Below are 21665 nucleotides of genomic sequence, written 5' to 3'. Positions count from 1 at the left end.
ACAGCGGGGAGTTGGAGATTGGGTGTTTGCCGGGCATAGGTCAGCAAGTGGGAGGAAGTCGGGGACTGGCCTGGTTTGGGGGGTGGTGAGGCTGGAGAATGAGGATTGGGAGACCAGGGTTGGAGCAGTGAGAAGAAGATTTGGAAAAGGACTATCAGGCCCAGGGGGGAGTGGGGATGGAGTAAGGGCCAGGTGGGGGGCACCCATGCCCACCGCGGGGGCCCAGGGCAAGGGCAGGACCTGCAGAGACGACGGTCTCCACGCCCGTGCCGTTGATGAAGGCCCTTTTGATGGCCTGTGTCCTCACATCGGACCAGTAGACGCGCTGCTCGCGGGCGTCATAGTCCAGCACCGTGACATTGTCGATGTCAGGCACCGTGAAGGAGATGATGTAGTTGTAGTAGGGGGCATCCAGGTCCACCCCCCGGATCTCCATCTGACGTGCGTACAGCAGGAACTTCTTAAACTCTGTGGGGCATGTGGCAGGTCACTGAGGGCAGCCCTCTACCTTCGTGCTTCCCACACACCCAAGTTAGGGTCCCTCCTTCTCCTGGTTCCTTCCATCTGCTGCTGGCCATTGGTCATCAGGAAGTGTTCCCGTTGGGCGTCATCTCCCGGCCTGAGTTTCTGCGTCTTCTTGCAGTGGCTGTCTCTGGAGCCTCTGCCACTGGGCCCCTCCTAGCTGGGACTGTCTTCCCTCACTTACAGCCCTGAGCCTGGGTACCTGACACCTTCCCCCGCAGCTTCAGTTTACCAGTGGATCTTGAGGGAGGGGCCTCCTACCGTAGCAGGTGGTGTTGTCCTTGTGGAGCTTCATGAGGTGGGGGCAGGCGCAGGAGACGGTCCGGTTGTAGTTGATGAGACACAGGTGGGAGCAGGGGCCCCGGCCCCCATTGGCCTCACAAGGATTGGGAGCTGTGGGGGCCGGGGAGAGGAGTGAGGAGATCCTGTGACTTGCTGGCCCTACCTGGCCTTTCTCACCTGGACCACCACCTCTTCCCTGACTCGTGCCCTCCCCATTCCAGCATCACCTGCGGCCAGACCCTCTTCTGTCGGCAGACTCCCCCACCCCCCGCCTTCCTAGCACAGCCCCTCATGCTCTCACGGCCCCCTCTTCTCCTAAGGGCTTCTAAAGAGGCTGCAGGCCCCTTTCTGGCCCCTTACCCATGGGCTGCCGGGAGGGGTGGTACACCTGCAGGTCAAAGGGCTGGGTATTGGTCCTCTGTACAACGGTGACATTGTGGCCGGTCCACTTGTTGGCCTTGGCTAGCGTGTTTGTCCGCCAGTCCGTCCAATACACCTCCCCCCCATACAGCGTCACTGCAAACGGGTGCGACAGGAACTCGTGTCCCCGAAGCACCTCCATGTGGCCGGAGCCGTCGTAACGGGCTGAGTAAATGGCATCTGACCTGAGAGCGTGGTCGGGGCAGAGTGAGGATGCTGGCTGGGGCCATGCCCAGGCCCGCCGCCCTCCCCCCGAAGCCCTCCCCCCAACCCTAGCACGCTAGAGCAGTCCATCCTTCCTCCTGGGCCTTGCTGGTCGGGGAAGGCAAACAGAACAACGTGGAGTGAGAACCAGAGTGGTTCGAGGTCTAGGATCCCAGCTCTCGGATCCCAATTCCCACGCCCTGAATCTCTTGGCTCGCTTCTCCATAGGGCCACGGTAAGCACACAGAGGGCTTTGATGGGGTTGGAAAAAGGCACCCCCTCTGAGCAGACCAATTATCTTCCCCTGGGCAGACAAAGTGCCCTAGCAGGGTGCACAGATTCGTGAGTGAGGACAAGACGTGGCATTCCAGCCTTGCCCATGCCTGGCCAGGCACCCCTGTGCAGGGTGACAGCCCTGCTTCCACCCTCTTCCTGCTATATCTGTTCCCCCTGCCCAACCTCTCCCCTCACCTCGGACCTCCTCCTGGGCCCAGCCCTTGGTCGCCCCAGTTCTGGCTCCAGCTGCCCAGGCCTTTTGGCTACCAGGCCCTGGGACTCCTGGCTCCACCCTATCCTTGGAGGAGAGGGGGAAGCTTGAGGTCTCTGGACATGTGGTGGGGGCGCTGACCTGGCATCGATCCAAAGGATACGCTTCTCCAGGTAGTCCACAGTGAGCCCATTGGGCCAGCCCCCAGAGCCTGTCTCCCGGTGGATAGTACGGCGCCCAGCTCCACTCATGGAGGCGGCCTCGATGCGGGGCAAGCTGGCATCCCAGTCTGTCCAAAACAGGATCCTGGGGAATGGGGAGGGGGTCAGGGAGGGCCAAGGTTGAGGACCTGGAGGGGGGGGCTATTATAGGATCTTTGGTAAACGGCAGAAGAGGTGAATAGCATTTGAAGAGGCAGATGTCCCTGACCCGGCTGAATGAGGCTTCAGAGGGGACCATGGGGCCAGAATAGGGCTGCACAGGGTCCTCACCCATCCCGTGGATCCAGTGCAATTGCCCTCGGGTGCTCAATGTCACCGGCCAGAAGGGTGGTCCGAAGGGTCCCATCTAGCTTGGCCACCTCAATCTGGTCCAGATTACTCTCCACCCAGTAGATGTTGCCTGCAATCCAGTCGACAGCCAGACCCTCGGGGGTGGCCAGGCCGTACTGAATCACCACCTCGAAGCTAGTCAGGGCTGGTGAAGAGAAAATCATGGGCGTGAAATTACAATATACTAGGGAGCCTGGATGACTCGCCCTCAACCCTGACGCCTCTGCCAATATCTCTGATGCACCCTGGCTTCGTCTAGGGTTCAAAGATACCCCTCCTCCTCCCCCAGGGCCCCCTGCTCCATCCCCAGGAGGTCAAATAGGAGAGAAGAGGCCTAGTTTCCACAGCCCTGAAGAAGGGGAGGTGACAGCTTTCTTCTGCTTGCAGCTCTCTGAAGGGCTAACGCATGGCAGGAGGGCAGAGCAGAGCAGAGCAGAGGGTGGAGGCTTTGGCGGACAGGCATAGAGTCAATATGAAGAGCGCAGAACTTCCAGAAGTTATTTCATAAACTGTCTTGAAGATTTTTCCATGGGAATACATATATAAAGTATTTTAAAAACTATTGCATCGTGGGAACATTATCACCATCTACTTAGCCATCCCCTTGTCGATGAACGTTTGGGATGGTTCCAAGTTTTCTCTATTACAAACAAGACAAGCTCCTCTAGTAAGATGTGCTTCTTTCAAGTCTTTGCTCAGATGCCTTCTCGGGGGCCTTCCTTGACCACCCAATTTAAAATGCCAGGCCCCATTCCCCCTGGCCCCCTTGCCTCCCTTTACATCCACAGCTATCCCCTTCTGCTGTATTCCACATCGCACTCATTTGTTTTGTTCATATCTGATGGTTTGTTCCCCTGTCACCTAAGCGCCATGAGGGCGGACGTCGCGGCCTGTTTTGATCGCTGCGACTCCCCGGGGCCCTGTGTGCGTGGCGGAAGCTCTGTGCGCATGTTATTAATGAAAGGGGTCAGTGATGGGTCAGGCTGCCGTTGGACAGAAGGCAGGATTCAGGTAGCCCGTCCCTAAATGGCTTTTTCCTTTTAAGCTTGCCATTCTAGGATTTGGGGAGCTCCAGGCCATTCCAAAGAAAGGCTGATCATTTTGTTAATTATCAGGCCGGCAGCTCTGCTGACAATAATTACGGGGCGTCAGGAACTGAGACCCACACAAAATCTGACCCAATTACCAGGGAGGTGGGGGGGCTAGGGGCCTGGGCTTGCGGCCTGGGTGTGGGGTGCCGCTCTGCGCTGGCGCCCCCTTCCCGCCCGCGTCACCTCCGTTGTCCAGCAGCTTCCCGCGGTAGATCTTGTCCTCCACCACGTCGGTCCAGTAGAGCGCGCTCTGGCTGAGGTGGAAGTCCAGGGCGATGGTGTTGCGCAGGCCGGGCACCAGCACGCTGTAGTCCCCCTTGTGGAGGTCGATGCGCCGGATCTCGTGGCGGTTGGAGAAGATGATGAAGGGCTTGAAGGGGTCTGGGGGGTGGGGCACGGGGGTCAGCGCGGGAGCAGGGGTCTCCGCTGGCCGGGGCCTGGGGCCGACGGAAACCACAGCCCTAGCCCCACCCGCCCGCCTGCCCACCGGTCACCTAGGCTGCGGCAGCTCTCGCCGTCGGGCTCCAGCACCCAGCCCTCGTAGCAGGAGCACTTCACGCTGAACTTGTTCTGGTCGCACTTCTGGCTGCACTTGAGATGCTTGGCACAGTAGCTCTGGATCTGGCAGGTGTGGTTGTCGGGCCCCAGCTCCATGCCCAGTGGGCATGAACACACAATGCCTTCACCAGGTGCCACCGAGCAGTTGTGGCTGCAGCCCCCATTGTTCAGGGAGCACTGGTCTGCAGGCGCCCAGCAGGGGACGGGGTCAGGCGGAGCCGGGCAGGGGGCAGCCCAGACACAGCCCTGGCCCCCTGCCCCTGGCACCCTTCTTTTGTGTTTCTGGCCGAGCCTCTGTCCCACCACTTCCCAGGCTCCCTCAGGACCAGGGTTGGGAGCCCAGCAACCCCCACGGGGACCACCCTCCTCCTCCCCCCGAGGAACACCCCATCAGAGCAGCACCTGGTCTCTACTTCCCTGTCCTTTCTTGAGCCCATGGTAGGGGAGGGCAGCTTTTTGCCCATCTTGGAGGGTTGCCCTTTCCTCGATCTCCCCCAATTTGGGTGTGACTGGGGTGGGGTGTGGCCAGGAACGTCCTGCTGGGTTCTCTGACACACCCTGAGATCTGCCCGCCCTGACTGATGACCCATCAGCAGTCCTCTGGGCCAGTCCCAGCCTGCCCTCCCCCCCAGGAACAGATGCTCTGCCTGGGGAGGAGGAGACTGTCCGCTCTGCTCCTCATCCCCCTGTCACACCACGCGGCCCTCCCTGGCCCCTCTTTCTTTTGATCCTTGAGCGCAGGGCCTCCTCGCCCCACCTTCTCCATCTGCGAGGTCTAACCCGTCCTTGGGAACCCGGTCACATCCCTCCTCCTCTGGGAAGCCTGCCCTGACCACATCAGCACACAGCCCTGCTGTCTTCATTTCTAAAGCCAGCTCTGTGCTTTGGTGCCGCCTGGCTGTGGGGGAGGCCTCGTGCCTACAAGGGGTTGCCCTGCGCCGTCTTGACAACACTTTAGGAGCCCTGTGACCCTGACCGCTTATTTAATCCCTCTGCCTCAGTTTTCTCATCTGTAAGATGGAGACGATAATTCCACCCGCCTCGAAGGCTGTCTGGTGCAGTAGCACGCTCGGACAGTGTGGTGTGCTTGCACAGCCTCTTGCCTGGGGGAGTCTGAACTCGACAGGGCTGTTGGCAACTGCTCCGGTGTGTCCTGCCCGGCAGCGGGAGCTGCCCTTGCTCTCTCTGAGACCTCCCCGCACAGAGTTTGTCCTGCTCTGGCTGTGCCGGCCCCGGCCCCCTCCCCAGCCACCCCACCCCCCCCCCGTCATGGGGCCTCTTGGGGGCCTGGGCCTCACCGCAGAGCTCTCCCTCATCCGAGCCATCTCCACAGTCGTCGTTGCCGTCACACAGCTTGTCGAGGGGCAGGCAGACTGAGGTGTTGTTGGCGCAGGGGTGCGAGGGTGGCCTGCAGGCCAGGGACTCACAATTCTCCTCATCCGAGTTATCTTCACAGTCACTGTCGCCGTCACACACCCATGCTTTGCTGATGCATCGAGCTGAGGGATGGGCATAGCGTGAGGGGCCAGGCCTAGGCAGGAGGGCTCCCCATGCCTTTCTCCCCAGACCCAGTGGGGCTTCTTGCATAGGGTCATGATTATAATGCCGTGGGGTCCACTAGGAACCTTGAGGCTTTCTCTGCCAGATTCACATAGGCAGCAAAGAAAGCAAGAATCTGAGGAAGGTGCTGAAGCTCAGCTCTGGTGTCAGTTTTGGTTCCCAGGGCCCTTAGTGCCGGCTCTGGCTCCTTCATCACCCCTCCCTCCGCCCCCCACCCCACCCCCAGCCCGTGCATCATGCTCAAGCTTTTCCTGTGCAGGCCTTTGCCTTGCAGTGTCCCCACCCCCATCCCTCACTGCCGCTCCTCTGCACTCAGGACGATCTCCTTCTGTCCATATTGCCCCAGACCACGCTCCCGCTCGTCCTTCTTTTTACCAGAGTCTTTGCAGCCAAACTTGACATTGGGGTCACAGACATGGGTCACTCCCTCACAGCTCTTCTCATCACTGGAGTCCATGCAGTCAGTGTCGCCGTCACAGCGCCACCGTAGGGGGATGCAGAGACTATCCAGCCGGCACTGGAACTCATCATTGTGGCAGCCCCCAGGAGGCCTTGTGGCTGCAGGGGGAGGAGGGACAGCATGGGAGGGGGTGGTAGGGGCTCCAGGTCAGCCATTCCCATGTCTGCCTTCCCAACCCGCCCTGTTTTGCTCTGTCCTAGAGCTATGAGCTGAGGCAGGGACGGAGAGTTCTCTGAGCCCCACTGACACTTCTTGGAAGCTAACTAGGAGTCAGCAGGGTCACACCTCCAGGGACCCCAGCCATCAGCTAGTCTATCATCTATTTTACACACCAGTGGTCTATTGGATAAGTAATTTGCTAGGCCAGAGCTTGAAGGCCTCCACCTTCGCCTAGCCTCCGTTTTAGCCAGTCACTCCACACACACTCAGCGGGCGCCTCTGGTGTGCCAGGCACTGTTCAGGTGCCACTGGAAGCAAGACAAAGTCTTTATCCTCGTGGAGCCAAAGTTCTAGCGGGGAAGATACCTAACTGCAAGGAGTGATCAAAACCATGGAGCTGTAGCTGGGTCAAGGCAAGAGAGAGAGAGGAGGATGCCACCGACGGTCAAAGAAGGCCTCTGAGCAGGAGGTGTTTGAACAGAGGCCTGAGTGGCAGGAGCCATGAGAACCTGGGAGGTGCAGCCCAGGCAGATGGAACAGCCAGTGCAAAGTCCCTGAGACAGGACGATGCAGAGCATATTTGCAAAATGCCCAAGGCATATTTGAGGCTGTTCGGCTGAAGCAGAGTGAAGGAGAAATGGGTGGCAGGAACACAGGTCAGAGAGGTGCTGGGAGCCCTGCAGGCCACGGAGTGGGGCCTGGCATTGGTTCAAGCGTGTGGGGAGCCAGGGCAGGCTTGAGGGCAGGGCCGGGGTGTGATGTGACTCATGTTCCGCAGGATCACTGTGGCTGCTGCACGGAGATCTGACTCAGGAGGCTGGGAAGGAGCGGCACCCGGAGGCACGGGTGAGGGTGCAGGAGCCGCACCTCACTCTCACAGGCTGCCCGCCCGCTCCTCCCACCTGCCCGCCAGGAATACGCCAGGAATACGGTCAATGCTCTCATTTCAATGCCAGCATCTCTGCATCTCTGCATCTCGGCCGGGCTCCCAGCTGAGCTGAGCTGAGCTTCCTTCCTCAGGGCCCCTGAACCTCTTTCTAATTGGATTCCCTTCTAGGATTGTCCTCTGCAAGCACCTCCTACATCTTACCACCTTCCAGCTTCAAAGTCCTTCAAAGGCCCAGTGCTTGACTTTCAACTGCTAATGTCATCTGCCCCTTTGGGCACAGCCTCATTCTTGCTGGCCCCTCCAGCCTCAGGGGTCCCAACAGGGCAGGTGCCAAAGTGCTCAGTGTCACCCTCTTACTACTGGGTTTTCCACCCCTACCTGCCTTCCATCTGAGGACCCTCCCTTGTGTCCATTTGGCCACTGTCCAATCCCTCATCAGGGTCCAGTTCAGACCCCACCTCTTCCTAAACGGCCCCAGAACCACTTTAGCTCACCACCATGCTTCACAATCGCTGCCAGTCATGACAGGTCCGCTCCCACGTGCCAGGTCCCCACACATCTCTTATTTCATGGACGAAGAAGCCAATGCTCAGAGGAAATGACTGGTCCAAGGTCACCCAGCTTGTACGTGAGGGCAGAGTGCTTTTCCCACCACCGCGCAGGCCTCCCATGGTTCTTCTCAGAATCCCAAGGGACTACTACTTGTCCCACCCATCCAGCACTTCTGAGATGGCCCTTGAGAACCAGCGACTGTTTCCCGGGCCTCAGGTGATCCTCCCTGCCCTCCCTGCCCTCCCTCTCAGTCCTGGGCCCAGTGTGGGAGCTCCTGTTCTCAGTACTGCTCTCACTGTGTACACCTTTGCTCTACAAGCACAGGTTGTTAGCTGGAGGTCCAGGGGCCAGATAAGGTCTGTGGTAAAAGGAAAGACTTTGGCCTGCAGTATTTTTAAGGCTTTTAAAGTCCATTGCCAGTTGTTACGGGTTGATTTGTGTTCCCTAAAGAGATGCTGATGTCCTAACTCAATGTACCTGTGAAAGTGATCTTTGGAAATAGGTCTTTGCAAATGATTAAATTAAGAGGAGGTCATTAGGGTAGGCCTTAATCCAATATGTCTGTGTCCTCATATAAAGAGGAAATCCGAATGCAGAAATAGGTGCACAGGCGGGGAGAACGCCACATAAAGAAGAAGGCAGGATTTGAGGTGGAGCACATACAAGCCAAGGAATCCCAAAGATTGCCTGCAAACACCGAAAGCTAGGAGACAGGCCTGAATAGATTTTCCTTCACAGCCCTCAGAAGGAGCCAACCCTGCCAACATTGTGGACTTGGGTTTCTGGCCTCTAGAACTGAGACAAGAAATTTCTGTTGTTTAAGCCACTCTGCTTGTGGTACTTTGTTATGGCAGCAAGAGGAAACTAATACAACAGTGTTTAGAAATGGGTAGGCTTCACATAAAAATTTGCGTTTCTGGGATGCCTAGGTGGCTCAGTGGTTGCGCATCTGCTCAGGTCACGATCCCGGGATCCTGGGATTGAGTTCTGCACCAGGCTCCCCACAGGGAGCCTGCTTCTCCCCCTGCCTGGGTCTCTGCCTCTCTGTGTGTCTCTCATGAATAAATGAATATGATCTTTAAAAAAATAATCTGCATTTCTGACTTCTCTCAAAGCCAGGGCAACCCTGGGTCTGCAGTCTTCCATGGAAACAACAGGCCAGAGCCGAGAAACCAACCTTCCTTGAGAGGGTCTATGCCTTCCGGAAACTCGGCCCCTGTTGCCCCCTAGCTGGGCCCTGGAGGCTTGGGCCCTGAGTACTCTGAGGAGCCATCCCCTCTCTCCTTTGGTCCCCACTGTGTTCATGCATCCTTACCCCCTGAGCATCCCCTTCTCAAGCTACCAGCTTGCAGGCACAGGCCGTATGCCGAATGCTTTTTGTGCATGATCTCACTGAACCCCCACATCAGCGCTGTGATGTGGATGCTATTATTATCCCACTTTGCAGATGAAACTCACAGAGGCCCACGGAGATAAAGTAACTTGCTCAAGGCCACCCAGATAGTAAGCTGCAGAGCTGGAGCTCAAACACAAGGCCACCCAACTGCAAAGCCCGTAATCACACCAGCGTGTGACGATGGTTTGTTGACAATCTCTCTCTCCCTCATGATGGGCAATTCCTGAGGATAAGAGCTGTGTCTGGGTTATCTCTGGTTCCCAGATGGCAATGGCACACAGTGGGGGGGGGGGGAGCACGACCGAGGGATGAAGGGATGGAGGGACGGAGGGACTGGCACATGACGGTCCTGCCACGCCTGCTGGGCCCCCAGGCACCCACCCTGGTTGGTGCAGTTGGCATGGGTCTCATCACTGTAGTCTCCGCAGTCATTGTCCCCGTCACAGGTCCAGTGCTCGGGGATGCAGCGCCCACTGTTGCACTTGAATTGAGTGCTGGAGCAGGAGTGGCTGCAGCCGGCCTCATCACTGTTGTCCCCACAGTCATTGTCTGGGGGGAGGCAAGAACGGGAGAGGGGAGAAGCAGGTCAGCAAGCAGCCTTCTCTGTGACCCCAGCTTGGGGCCCCCAAGCCCACCTCCCCTTTCCCACCCCGGCGTCCCTCCCCGCTCCCCCACTGAGAAAATAACAAACAGAAAAGACACAGAAACTGCATAGACTGCAGCATGCACCATGGCCCATGGGACGGGGCGGGGGGGACGGGTTGAGGAGAGGTGTAGACGTGGGGCAGGCCCCACGAGGGCCTTTCCCTGAGTCTCGTTAGGTGGTGGGTGGGAACTGGACACGGTCCTTTCCCTTTCTCCTTCAGGCAGGGTGTGGGAACAGGGGTCAGCTTGCTTTGGGAGAAAGGCAGAGATTTCTCCGGTTTGGGGGGGAGTGAGGTGGGTGGAGTGTAGGTGAGGCTGCCCTGCTGGGGAGGGAAGGGCCGAAGCAGGGCCGCCCCGAGCTCAGGCACTGCTGGGCCCCGCTGGGGGTGCCCAGCTCACAAGGGGTACTGCCTACAGCTGGGAAGGGTCAGGGGCCACCTCTGGAAGGCATCTGAGGGTCACTGAATGAACGAACGGTCCTGCTTTCCAGGCCTCGTGGGTGGGGGCTACGGGCCTTCCCTCCACATTTTCAGGACACTTGAGAAGACTGGGGTATGGCTTTCCCCCTTGGGGTGTGTTCCTGCCTCTTTTCCACCTGGATTTGCTTCTCTCTCCTCCCCTCTGAGTCTTGGTCTTCTTGTTTCCACCTGTCACCTCCTTTCCCTGCCCTCCCTGCTTCTTTCCCTTCCACTGTCTGTCTGTCTCTCTCTGTTGCCTCCTGTCTCCCTTCTCTCTTTCTCTTCATGTCTTAGGAGCTCTCTGGAGAGGGGAGCTGCCTGGGGTTCCTGAGAAGTGGCCCGAGGCCAGCTGGGGCTCTGGGGTGATGGTGCATGTGCTTCTATGCACTGACCGGCAGGCTCAGGACAGGTCTTTTCGTCAGAGCCGTCCCCACAATCCTTCTCTGAAACACAGAAACCGCCAGGGCAACCATTGGCACACGAGACACAGCAAAGATGAGGGGCAACGTGGCGTTGACCCAGTACATCCTCTCACACATTAGCTAGGGCTGGAACCACTGGTGCAACACGACACAACACACAGACACAACCAGAGCCCTGAGACGGCACACACAGGATGATCCACTGCCCCCACGGCTCAGGGCTGACATCACATGGTCCATGGCTGACCGCCAGGTGGGTTCCCGAGCCTGAAGCCAGAGCCTGGAGGGTGTACCAAGAATCCCAGGAGCTGGAGTTTGCAGGGAGAAGGGAGTTGGGCACCGGGATCCTCTCGCTCTGCCCCTTTAGCCTTTCTCACTCATTTCTCCCCGGCCCCCACGCTTCTGCCAGAGAATGGGCAGCACAGGCCCTGTCTGAGGAGGAGTGGTTCAGATGGGTGATGGGGAGGGTCCCCCCATCAGTTACCACACGGGTTCCCCCATGGCATTTCTGGCTTGTCCTCATTTCTCTCAGCCAACTTGGCAGGACTTTAGTGAATTGTAAGGAGGCCCAGCTTGATTCTAGGACCCCTTTATCTCCCACCAGGACCTGGCTGTGGCTTCTAGCTTTCCTAAGAAGCAGGGCAGGTTAAGAGGGGTAAGCTCTTACCATTGTCACATCGCCAGTTGATGTTGATGCATCTGCCATTGTTGCAGGTAAACTGAGTCAGGGGGAAGCAGGTGGGATAGGCTGTCAGGGAGAAAAAAACAACTGAGTGGGGCCCTCCAGCTTATACAGCATCACAGCCCGGGAGGGGGGTGCAGGGTCCCTCCTGGAAACAGCAGCCATAGCCCCACCAGCCAGGGGCGGGAAAGCTAGTGGTGGGAGCTGAGCCTGAGCCGAGCCTCCCTTTCCTGAGCTTCTATAGAGTTCCCAGCCGCCTGCCCCGTGCTGAGGGTCCTATGACTGACCTCACTGAATCCCCACATTGGTGCAGACAAAACAGAGGCCACAGAGATGACATAACTTGCTCACGGCCACCCAGGGACCAAGGTTCAGGGGCCCTCCAGCACCCCGGCCCCAGGGCACGTTCTCACGGGTCCCCCCACCCCTGTCCCTCTTACCACACGAGGCCGACTCATCGGAGCGGTCCCCACAGTCATCGTCCAGATCACACGTCCAGGAGATGGGGATGCAGCGGCCGCTGGCACAGGAGAACTGGTTGGGTGGGCAGGTGCGAGCTGGAGACAGGGATGGTGTGAGCGTTCATAGTCCTGCCCCGCCCCCATCTCCCGTTCTTTCCTCCTATCCTGTCTCTCAGGAAGTCTTCCCGAGGGTACAAAGCCATTTAGAGAAGTTCAAAGCCATCTACGTGGGGGGCCCGGCTGGCTCAGTCGCTTAAGCGTCAGACTCGCGGTTCTGGCTCAGGTCGTGGTGTCAGGGCTGTGGGACGGAGCCCGTGCTGGACTCCGCCCTGAGCAAGGAGTCTGCTTGGGGTTCTCTCCTTCCCTCTCCCTCACCCTCTGCCCTTACCTCTGTTCACACTTGCTCTTTCTCTGTCTCTCTCTCAAACGAATGCATAAATAAAATCTTACAAAAAAAAAAAAAAAAAACCAAAAAGCCAGCTGTGCGGTCTGACACCCATCTGCTTCACCCTATCTCTCAAGGGGTCCCTGGTATCCTCCGAGGAGATCCACCCTCCTTGCTCCTGTCTCCAACTTGAAGCCACACTGTTCCCCGCAAGCTCAGATCTCCAAGCCACCCCCGTTCTTCTGGGGAAAGGGAGAGAGCACCCCTCTCCTGACCGCAGTCCCGTCCTCTTGGCCCTGATGCCCCGGGCTCCTTTCTTTCCTGAGGCCACGGTCTTCCCCGGCTGGGATCCCCCGCCCCCGCCTCCCTGCCGGTCCACCCCGGACCCCACACCTGAACAAGTGGCGTTGGACTCGTCTTCACTGTTCCCGCAGTCGTTGTCGCCGTCACAGAGCCAGCGGTTGGGGATGCACCGGTTGTTCTCACACTTGAACCGGTCGGAGGGGCAGGTGTGCTGATCTGGGGGGGCAGGCGGGTCAGTGGAGGGCAGGGCCCAGCTCGCCCCGCCGCCCCTGCCCCGGGCCTGCCATCCCCGGGAGGCGGTGAGCGACTCACGGCAGAGGGCCGGGGCCTCGTCGCTGTTGTCCAGGCAATCGTTGTCCCCGTCGCACTTCCAGCGCTCCTGGATGCAGCGGCTGTTGGCGCAGGCAAACTCGCCCGGTTGGCACTGGGGTGGGGGCACGTAGGATGGGTTCGCTGTGGGCGCCAGGGGTTGGGGGGAGAGTCAGACCAGGCCGTAGGACAGGCGCTCAGCCTCTGTGCTAGGCTTGCCTGTCGTATTATTTTAAATCATATACCGAGAGTCATTTTTTCTAGGGTGTAATTCTTCACCAACAAATAATAATCTGGCTGGAAACCGCAGCTCTTTCTCAAGCCACAAGGGTGATGTTTACTTGAATACTTTCAGTATTTCAGTGTGGCCTGAGAATCAGCCGCTTGCAAGAGAGACTGGAGCCCCCCCCCCCGCCCCCGCCCCTGCTTACTTTTGTCCCTCCTGAGAAGACCACGCCTCACCCGCTTCCTCCACAGGCTGCCTTTTGGAAATCGCCTCTGGGACCCCAGGGCCATGTCCTGGTCTTTGGGCTTTTTCCTTCCCAGATGCATCGCCAGAAGGAGTGAACACAGGCCCCAGAGCTTGCAGGCTCCAGCCTCCTGTCCCCCCACACTCCCACCTCCCCACCCGTCTGCCCTGAGCTCTCAGCAATAAAACCACTAGGTCTTTGGTCTGCTTTGCATGGGTGACATCAGGAAGCCGCGTCGGCCCCTGACCCTGCACCCTGCACCTCTGCCGGATGCCTTTCTGACCCACCCATCTCTCATCCTTGCTCTAATCCTGGTAACTTCTGTGCACCCCTTAGGTGCCTACTCTCTCTCCTGTGACCCTGGACCACTGGGCTTTGGTATGTGTCACCTCGCTCCTCGGTACTGCTTCCCAACTGTTCTTCTCTCCTCTTGGAAAAATCAGCGCTGACTTTCATGCTATTAGACTACACCAACCCCGGCTTCTACGGGCCCCCAGGCCTCTCCCTGGCATCTTAAGGGGTTTTAGCGGCTGACTAATGTCACTTTTCCCCAATTCTCTCCTGCTCTAATTCTTGGTGATTCCAGTGTCCGTGTGGATCCTTCCATCACCCTGGCCACTCGGTTCCCCTCTCTGCCGATGCTCTTGCCCCCCACCTGGCCTTAGTCACTTATTCTCAGCTGTCTGCTAAGGCCCCACTGACCCATTTTCATTTCTGGGATTCTATCTTAAGGAAGCCATCCAGAATATGGGAAGGCAGGAAGGTGTGGGAAACAGCAGAGTAAGTGGTGAAAAAACAGGCTCTGGGGCTGACTTCCTGGGCTCGAATCCCCATTTGGACTTTGGACCTCAATTTCTTCATCTGTATACAGGGGATAATAATATATACGTTCCCTATAGGAATATTTTAAGGAATAAACAAGCTACTGCATGGGAAGTGCTTATAATCATAATAATCATAATACTTGTCTGTGCTTAAGAAATAAATGTTAGCTGTCATTATAACAAGGGAGAAACAACCTAAACACCCTACAATAGAGAAATGGTTGAGAAAATGATGGAACGTTCACTAATGAAATATCTTTCAGTCATTAAAAATCTGCTTCCGTCTCTATGACCTACTGTTGAGTGACAAAAAGCAGAAAACAGAATAGCATGTGTAGCACGATTCTGTTTAAGTAAAGGCAAAAACATAGAGAAATCTTTGGGAGGGTGTGCCCCCAAGTGATGACGGTGACACCCGTGGGTGGTGGTATTTGGGGTGACTTGTACTTTCTCCTTATGTTTTTCTATATTGTTCATTTATTTATTTTTTTACAATGAGCATGACCTACTTTTATTTAAAAAGATGCTATTTAATTAAAAAAAAGCAACAATAACACAGTAAATGCCGTGACACCCTAAGAGGGCAGAAGACATTTTATATACAGTCTGATCCCAGCTGCATACACCCAACCATGTAACCCACCTGGCCATAGAAAGATGGTGTTCGCTTACCACAGTGCTAACAATATACTGGTGTCTATTGGTGGGCTTTGAGGTTTTTTTCTCTTCTCTAATTTCCAATATTTAGAACTGTTGTTATTTTACTTAAATCAAGGGGGAATCAAATGTAAAAGAATACTTTCCTCTTTCCTAGCTGTCCTGATCATTGCCCGGTTTCCCCTAATTTTTGTGCTCTCTCAAATTCCTCCCACCCCTGGTCCTCCCCAAACCCCCTCTTGGTCCCCGGGGCCTTCCCTATCCTGTCCCTTGTCTCCTGCTGCCCCCACAGGACCCTCTCTGCCTCCTTAATCACTGATTGGACACGTCGGCCACCTCCTGATGAGGGCTGCTCCCAGGACTCCCACCCCCACCGGGCACCTCCTCATATGTACCCAAGCAGGTGACACCATCTGTGTCCAACACCTGGTCCTCAGCACAGGCACACTGGCGGCTCCCAGGGGTGGCCAGGCACAGGCTGCTGCAGCCACCATTATTCACTCGGCACTTGTTGGTACCCACTGAAAAAGCAGAGGGATGGTTGTAGCAGGGCCACAAAGGCCAGGGAGAGGAGGAGAGAGGACAGGGAAAAGTTACATTCAAGTGAGGAGTCAGAAAGGGAGTAGTGGTGACAAGGACGATAAGCATGTTGAAGAAGAGGACATGGTGGCATGGGACAGGGAAGGCGACGGGGAAGACACCGTCAAATGGGTTGGGGGCCTCTCTTCTCGAGGGCCTCAACAATCAGAGCCTAGGATCCCTGGGGAGTGGCTTCACCACCATCCCCGACCCAGAGTAGCCTCACCCCCCATCTAGGCCCCACCCCATCACTGGCCCCAGCACCAGGGGATACCTTGCTGCTGCTGGGCATCATACATGCGGATCTCAAAGATGGGAGGCCGCTCGCTGCGCAGAAGGGTCACGGTGGGGGGCGCCCCGCCTGCGCCCCGTTCTAAGCGGTAAACACTGCCGCTCCGGTACTCAGTCCAGAAGAGGTAGTTGCCATGATGACACAGGCCAAAGGCGTGGTTCAGCTCAGGACCCTCATATACAATCTAAGAATGGAGGGGAGGTTGCCAAGGAGCTGAGGACAAATGGGGTGCCCAAGGAAGGCCTAGCGGGATTACCGTTTCGTTCATTCATTCGTCCATGTCCTGGGTGTGGGTCTTGTTTCCCCCACTAGCCTGGGAGACCCTGAGGGTGACAGCTTTGCACACAGTGAGGTGCCAGACCCTGGACCCAGCAGGATGCTGATGGGGAGCTTGTCCACACTGTCCTCCCTTGGATTCATTCATATTCATTCATATCCTTCCAACCCGCATGTGTGTGCATGTACACACACACACACACACACACACACACATACAGAGTTCTGAGCAGACAACCAGAATTCATCCATTCATTTCTTCATTCAACAAACATTTGCCAGGATCTGTTAAGGGCCAAGCTGTGGCTTGAAAAAAACACGGTCCCTGCCCTGAAGCTGCCGAGTGTCTCGTGGAGGGGACACATGATAATCCAGGGTGGACGAGGGTCTGGAGGCAACATCCTGGAGAAGGGGGCTCCTGAGCAGTGTGACAGGTGAAGAGGAGTGGGGGTAGAGGCAGAACGCCATCCGCAACAGCACAGGGGGCAGACCCTGTTCACTATGTGCCAGCAATTCCAAGCTGTCTAGTGTTGCTTGCTCAAATGCTGGGATACAGGGATTGGCGGAGAAATAAGACCACATAGTCAGGGGCCATATCATAAAGGGTCTTAAATACCAGGAAAGAGCTCAGTCCACGTGCCTAGAGATGCACATGACTCACAAAGCACATGGCCACCCAAATGAAACCACGCATGTATCCACCATGTCTAGGCATTGTGCACTTGCACAGAGGCACACACAGAAGTGTACTGTGTGTATGTGCACAACCATGCAGAGATGCACAGGAGGTGTACACTCAGGTATCCACATGAGTGGTCAAGCCCACCGACAATCCCTCATAGAGAGGCGATCCTCAAGTAATAGCACACCTAAGACACACGGCACAGAGAAGCACACACCCATAGGTACGTAGGGAGACATGCATGAAGCACACAGGCCTAGATACAGAGATGCCCACACAGTCCACACACATATGTGTCCTAGCAACGCACACATGAACACCCCCCACACAGGTGTGTGCCTTCCCACCTTCCGGTCTGTGCCATTGAGCAGTATGGTCTCAATGCGGTCATAGAAGGCATCCACCCAGTAGAGGCGCCCAGCTGGGATGTCCAGGCTCAGCCCATTGGGCCAAAGCACTGTCTTGGAGGTGACAAAGATGTCTCGGTGTGAGCCGTCCATCCAGGCCCTCTCCAGCCGCCCTCGCCGACTGTCCTTGGGGTCCTCCTCCCAGTCTGTCCAGTACATCCACCTGTGGGCAGGGACTGGTTAGCATCCCGTGGACCACCCCTGCCATCATTGGCAGCCTCCTATGTGGTCCCAATCCATGTGTGCTATGCCATAGCTCCTCCCATGGGGCTTCCTGCCCACTCAACCCTTGCCCCAACATTTCATTCATTCATTCCTCCATTCAACAAGTATTTGTCGAGTGCCTACTGTGAGTTGGGCACAGTCCTGGCACTTGAGGACCCAGTGGAGATCAAGGCAGACAAGGCTCATGATCTCCTGGAGATCACAACCCACCCAAGGAACAAGTCAACTGGAAGGTTACATACATGGGGGATTGAGAAAACCCAGGAAGAACATGAAATAGGGTGAACACCTCGAGAGTGGACTGGGCAGCAGGCAGGGAAGGCCTCTCTGAGGATGTTTGAGCCTAGGTGTGAATGCGGACAAGGGGCTAGATCTGTGAATGTCTGGGAGCTCCAAGCAAAGCAACTCCTAGAGCAGAAGCCTTGAGGCACGAAGAGCTGGGGTGTCTGAGGAACAGATAAGGAGCAGTAGGGACAGAACTTCCAGGGGTAGAAGAAAGATGCTGATGAGGTCAAAGAGATGCAGGCAGATCCTGTAGGAACCCTGGCCTGATGAGGACTGTGAGTCTCACTCCAAGGACAAGGGGAGCCAGTGGAGGGCCTTGAGTTGGGAGTGACTGGACCAGATCTCATGTGTGTGTGTGAGGAATCCCTCCCCTTGTCCTGAAGACAGGGCACCTTTTCCCCATTCAGCCTCTGATTCCTGCTTCAGCATCCCACTTAGGCCGCTCTCCCCTGCTGACTCCTTGTCTCACTTTTCAGTTCTGAGACCCACGGTTCCTGGTTCCTCCTTCCCCCAGGCCCTGGAAAGACTCACCCATTGAGGGGATCCACCACAATGGCCCTGGGGTGTGTCATTTTGCCCTCAATTAAGGTCTTGCGGGTCTGAGCAGCCTTCTCCAGCCTGGCCACACTGATGGTCTTCTTGGGTCCATCATCCGTCCAATACAAGTTGTCCCCCATCCAGTCCACAGCCACCCCCTCCACATTGTGGATCCCTGCAGGGAGTGAAGGAGTGATGATGGAGAGCCTCAAAGGAACTTCAAAACTGCCTGCCTCTGAGCAACCTGATGAGCAGGAGGTGCATGGAGCTACCCTGTGCCCTGGATGGTGGGTGGGATGGGGTGGGAGACTGGAAAAGGAGCTGGGGAGACTGTGTGAAGGCCCATGGTCTCTCAAAACTCAACACTACAACCCATGAACCTCTGTGGCAGACTTGAGGTCCCCTGCGAGGGCATGTCTGAGCCTGAGCTGGAGTGAGCTGAAGCAATGTTCATGTCACACAAGTGTGACACAACATCCCAGGCCTAAAAGTCCTGAGCTAACAAAATGAATAAATTAGGAAGTGATTTTTCACTTAGCCAAAGGCTTCATCTCAAGCTTAAATAACAGCTCCCCTGGTATAGGGAACCCCAATATTTTCCTGATGAGTTACTTTTGATTTCCCCAAAGTCTTATGATTGCTGACTGCTGAGGTTCTGTGAGCAGTACCAGTGGGGGGTGGGGGGTGGGGGTTAAGGTGGGGAGCAGTAACTGGCGTCAGCCAGATTCACTGATTAAGGGCTCCCTAACGCTAAACCCTCCCTAACCCCAGGACAGGGCCCAAGTTGCAGTTTGGGGAATTCCTGACACTCAGCAGGAACAGAGAGAACTCAGGAGCTCAGAGCCTCCACGGAGTTGGATATTCAGGAGGCAACGGACGAGGCTGATGCCCTGCTCCAGCAGCTCCGAGGGAAAACCTGGATTTGACTCACAAAACATACTCTTCTCGGGACAAGTGAGCAAGCAGCTCTTGCTGGCTGTGCGGTCTGGCTGCACAGACCCTCTGTGTGCACCCATGTGCTCATAGGGCTGCTCCTTATTCAAGGCCTCAGGCCTCCCTTGGGCTGTGTCCTGCGTGCAGCTCCAGGGCTCCGAGCCAATGGCAGAGAGACCCCGGGTTTTCCCAAGGGTTGGCAAGGACAGCCCACGCTGCCTAACCCATCCATCCTCCTGCCTCTTTTCGGCTCAGCCAAGAAGGGAGTCACACAGGGGTCAACCTGTCTATCCCCTCATCTCCATGCCAACCAGCTCAGCCAGCCAGTCAGCAGGGGGCTCTCCATGCCAAGAGGGCCCAGGCCTCACAGCACTTCCCATCCCAGGTGGGTGTCCCTCGGGAGTGCCATCTGCACACCTCTCACTTTGGGGGGCCTCACCGTCCTTCAGGATGGTCTCCCGCTCAGTGCCATCAATCTTCTGGCGGCCAATGAGGTAGCTGGTGGTGTCGGCAAAGTAGATGAAGCCGGTCTCAGCATGGAAGTCCAAGGCCCGGGGGTTCATGAGGTTCTCGATGGGGATCATGTGTTCGTCTGGGACCTTGGCCCCCATATCCATGCCCCGGATAATGCCTGGCCGGCCCTTGCCATACACAAGGAACAGCTCGTGTTCTGGCTCTAGGGCAGGCATAAGGAAAGGCACAAAGTCAGGTGCACGTGTGTACACACACGCACGCACACAGACTCCCACCCAGCCTCCGGGGTCATGGCCTAAGGGGCTGCAATGAGTGTCCCAGTTCTCCCGGCTCAGGGGACATGGGGTGGCAGGGGCTCTGGGTCACGTGAACAGACAGATGAACACATAAAGCCCTGGGACAGCACCCTGGGGTAGGAGATGGGGCAAGAGTAGCAAGTGGCACGTTTTCAGTTAGGTGCTCCCTGCTCAGTGGTAAAATTAGTGGCTCAAATATGTTGGAATCTGATCACTTTGGACCCCTTCTGCTCCTGCCGTCCTTATCTAAGCCACATGGCTCCTTGCTCCCACTGCAAGAGGAGCCTCCTGTCACGTCCCTGCTGTCCGCCCTCTACCCAGCGGCCAGCCAGCATGATCTTTTTACAAATGTGAAGCACATCACGTCACTTCTCTGCTGGAAAGTCATCAAGAGCTCCTCATCCCATTTAGAATCCCGTCCAGCCTCTCCTTCCCGTCTCCCCTCACTCACGCTGTGCTCTTCTCAGCCCTGAAGCCTGGCACTGTAGCTTCCCTCTGCCAGAGTGCTCCTCCCTCAGGTGGTCCCATGATTCAGCTCCTCTCTTCACAGCGAGCTTGGCTCAAATCCCACCTCCACAGAGAAGCCTTCCCTGATCCCTCCATCCAAACTGGAGCCCTCACTGTCATCGGCAAGTCTACGCTCCACTCTATTTTTTTTCTAAAACCAGGTACCACCTGCAGTTATTTTTATTTGTCTGTCTCCCCTGCCAGACTATAAGCTCTGTAAGGCAGAGACAGCATCTATCTTGTCACTGCTGAGTCCTCATCGCCAGGACAGTGCCAGACACCTAGTCCACGCTCACGAGATATTTGTTGAGGGAATGAATGAATGAATGAATGAATGAACTGAACAAGCCAGTTGACAGTCTTCTATGGAGCCTGAGTAGGGTAATGGGAAAAGCCTTGTTCTTGGATGTGGATCCAAATTCCATCTCTGCCCTTCACTAGGGGTGAACTGTTGGGTAAATTCCTTCATTTCTCGGCCTCTCAGACAGAAACAGCCAGGCTGTGGGAGGCAGAGAAGGACAGTGTCCCACCCCATCCCAGCGGGCACACCCGTCCTCCCCTGTCACTCACTCTTGCATGACTTCCCATCACTGCCCAGGCTGAAGCCGGAGCGGCAGCGGCAGGTCCGTGCCTTGTGGCTGTTGGCCAGCAGGCAGATGTCAGAGCAGCCTCCTGGTTTCCCGAACTGGTCATTCTCACAGGCGTGGCTCCTCACTGTGGGCAGGGGGGAGAGCTAGTCAAGACCCTTCAGGGTCCCCGGGCCCAGGCCTTGAGAAGGCTTCCTGAAGTCTGACCACACTTCCTCCCACTGTGATCAGGAGGAGAGTCACACCACTGCCCACGGTCAGGTGCTTCTACTCTAAAGCAGCCAGGGGGCTGGGAGGAGCAACCTACGTCCTGAGCAGAACTGGGTGCGGGGGCTCCATCGAGGTGAGGGGCAGGAAGGGGCTGGCAAGGGAAGCTGAGAGGCCAGCGGGGTTCGCCTGGGATGGATCGCTGCCAGAAGTAGTCACGATATGAGAGAACCAGGCATTCCCACAGGAGGGTCCGTGGAGGGACATCGGGGCCCACTCACCCCGGGGCTGACGCCGCTGGTGGTAGATATGGAGCGCACCACCCTTGTCCACACGGGTGACAACCTGGTAGTCGGTGCTGTTGAATCGATTCACCCGGATCACGCTCGTCTTCTGCTGGGCATTGGCATTGTCCGAGTTGGTGGCATAGAGGTAGTTCTCGAACACGGTTAGGCCGTACAGATGCTCAATCTGAGATGGGCAGGCAGGAATGGTCAGCGTGAGAGGAGAAGGGAATCCTTCCTCTGCCCCTGGAGAGCCCCTCAGCTTCCCATCCGACTTCCATTACTCGCTCCGCACTCCCCAAATTCATTCCGCAGCTGTCTAACTCCATGCTCCGCTCTGTCTCCTC

General features: G+C 56.7%; 1 protein-coding gene across 1 annotated transcript in view; it reads right to left on the bottom strand.

Moving 5' to 3' along the window:
* The window catches only part of LRP1 (LDL receptor related protein 1), an 81243-nt gene that overhangs the window by 32396 nt on the left and 27182 nt on the right, over positions 1-21665 (bottom strand). The window contains exons 9-29 of the mRNA XM_055327781.1: positions 21316-21505; positions 20811-20954; positions 19403-19639; positions 18025-18205; positions 16924-17146; positions 15601-15802; positions 15143-15268; positions 12800-12940; positions 12578-12703; positions 11779-11895; positions 11324-11404; positions 9513-9680; positions 6051-6233; positions 5414-5614; positions 4052-4297; positions 3741-3938; positions 2407-2611; positions 2057-2221; positions 1165-1409; positions 784-915; positions 241-468 (exon numbers count right to left, since the gene is read on the bottom strand). Of these exons, the coding sequence (XP_055183756.1) occupies positions 241-468; positions 784-915; positions 1165-1409; positions 2057-2221; positions 2407-2611; positions 3741-3938; positions 4052-4297; positions 5414-5614; positions 6051-6233; positions 9513-9680; positions 11324-11404; positions 11779-11895; positions 12578-12703; positions 12800-12940; positions 15143-15268; positions 15601-15802; positions 16924-17146; positions 18025-18205; positions 19403-19639; positions 20811-20954; positions 21316-21505 (3739 nt within the window). The remainder of the gene's footprint in view (positions 1-240; positions 469-783; positions 916-1164; positions 1410-2056; positions 2222-2406; positions 2612-3740; positions 3939-4051; positions 4298-5413; positions 5615-6050; positions 6234-9512; positions 9681-11323; positions 11405-11778; positions 11896-12577; positions 12704-12799; positions 12941-15142; positions 15269-15600; positions 15803-16923; positions 17147-18024; positions 18206-19402; positions 19640-20810; positions 20955-21315; positions 21506-21665) is intronic.

This window comes from Nyctereutes procyonoides, unplaced genomic scaffold, assembly GCF_905146905.1.
Source record: "Nyctereutes procyonoides isolate TBG_1078 unplaced genomic scaffold, NYPRO_anot_genome, whole genome shotgun sequence".
Classification (NCBI taxonomy): Eukaryota; Metazoa; Chordata; class Mammalia; order Carnivora; family Canidae; genus Nyctereutes; species Nyctereutes procyonoides.
Note: the sequence above shows the minus strand (reverse complement) of the source record. Positions and strands in the feature narration are given on the sequence as shown.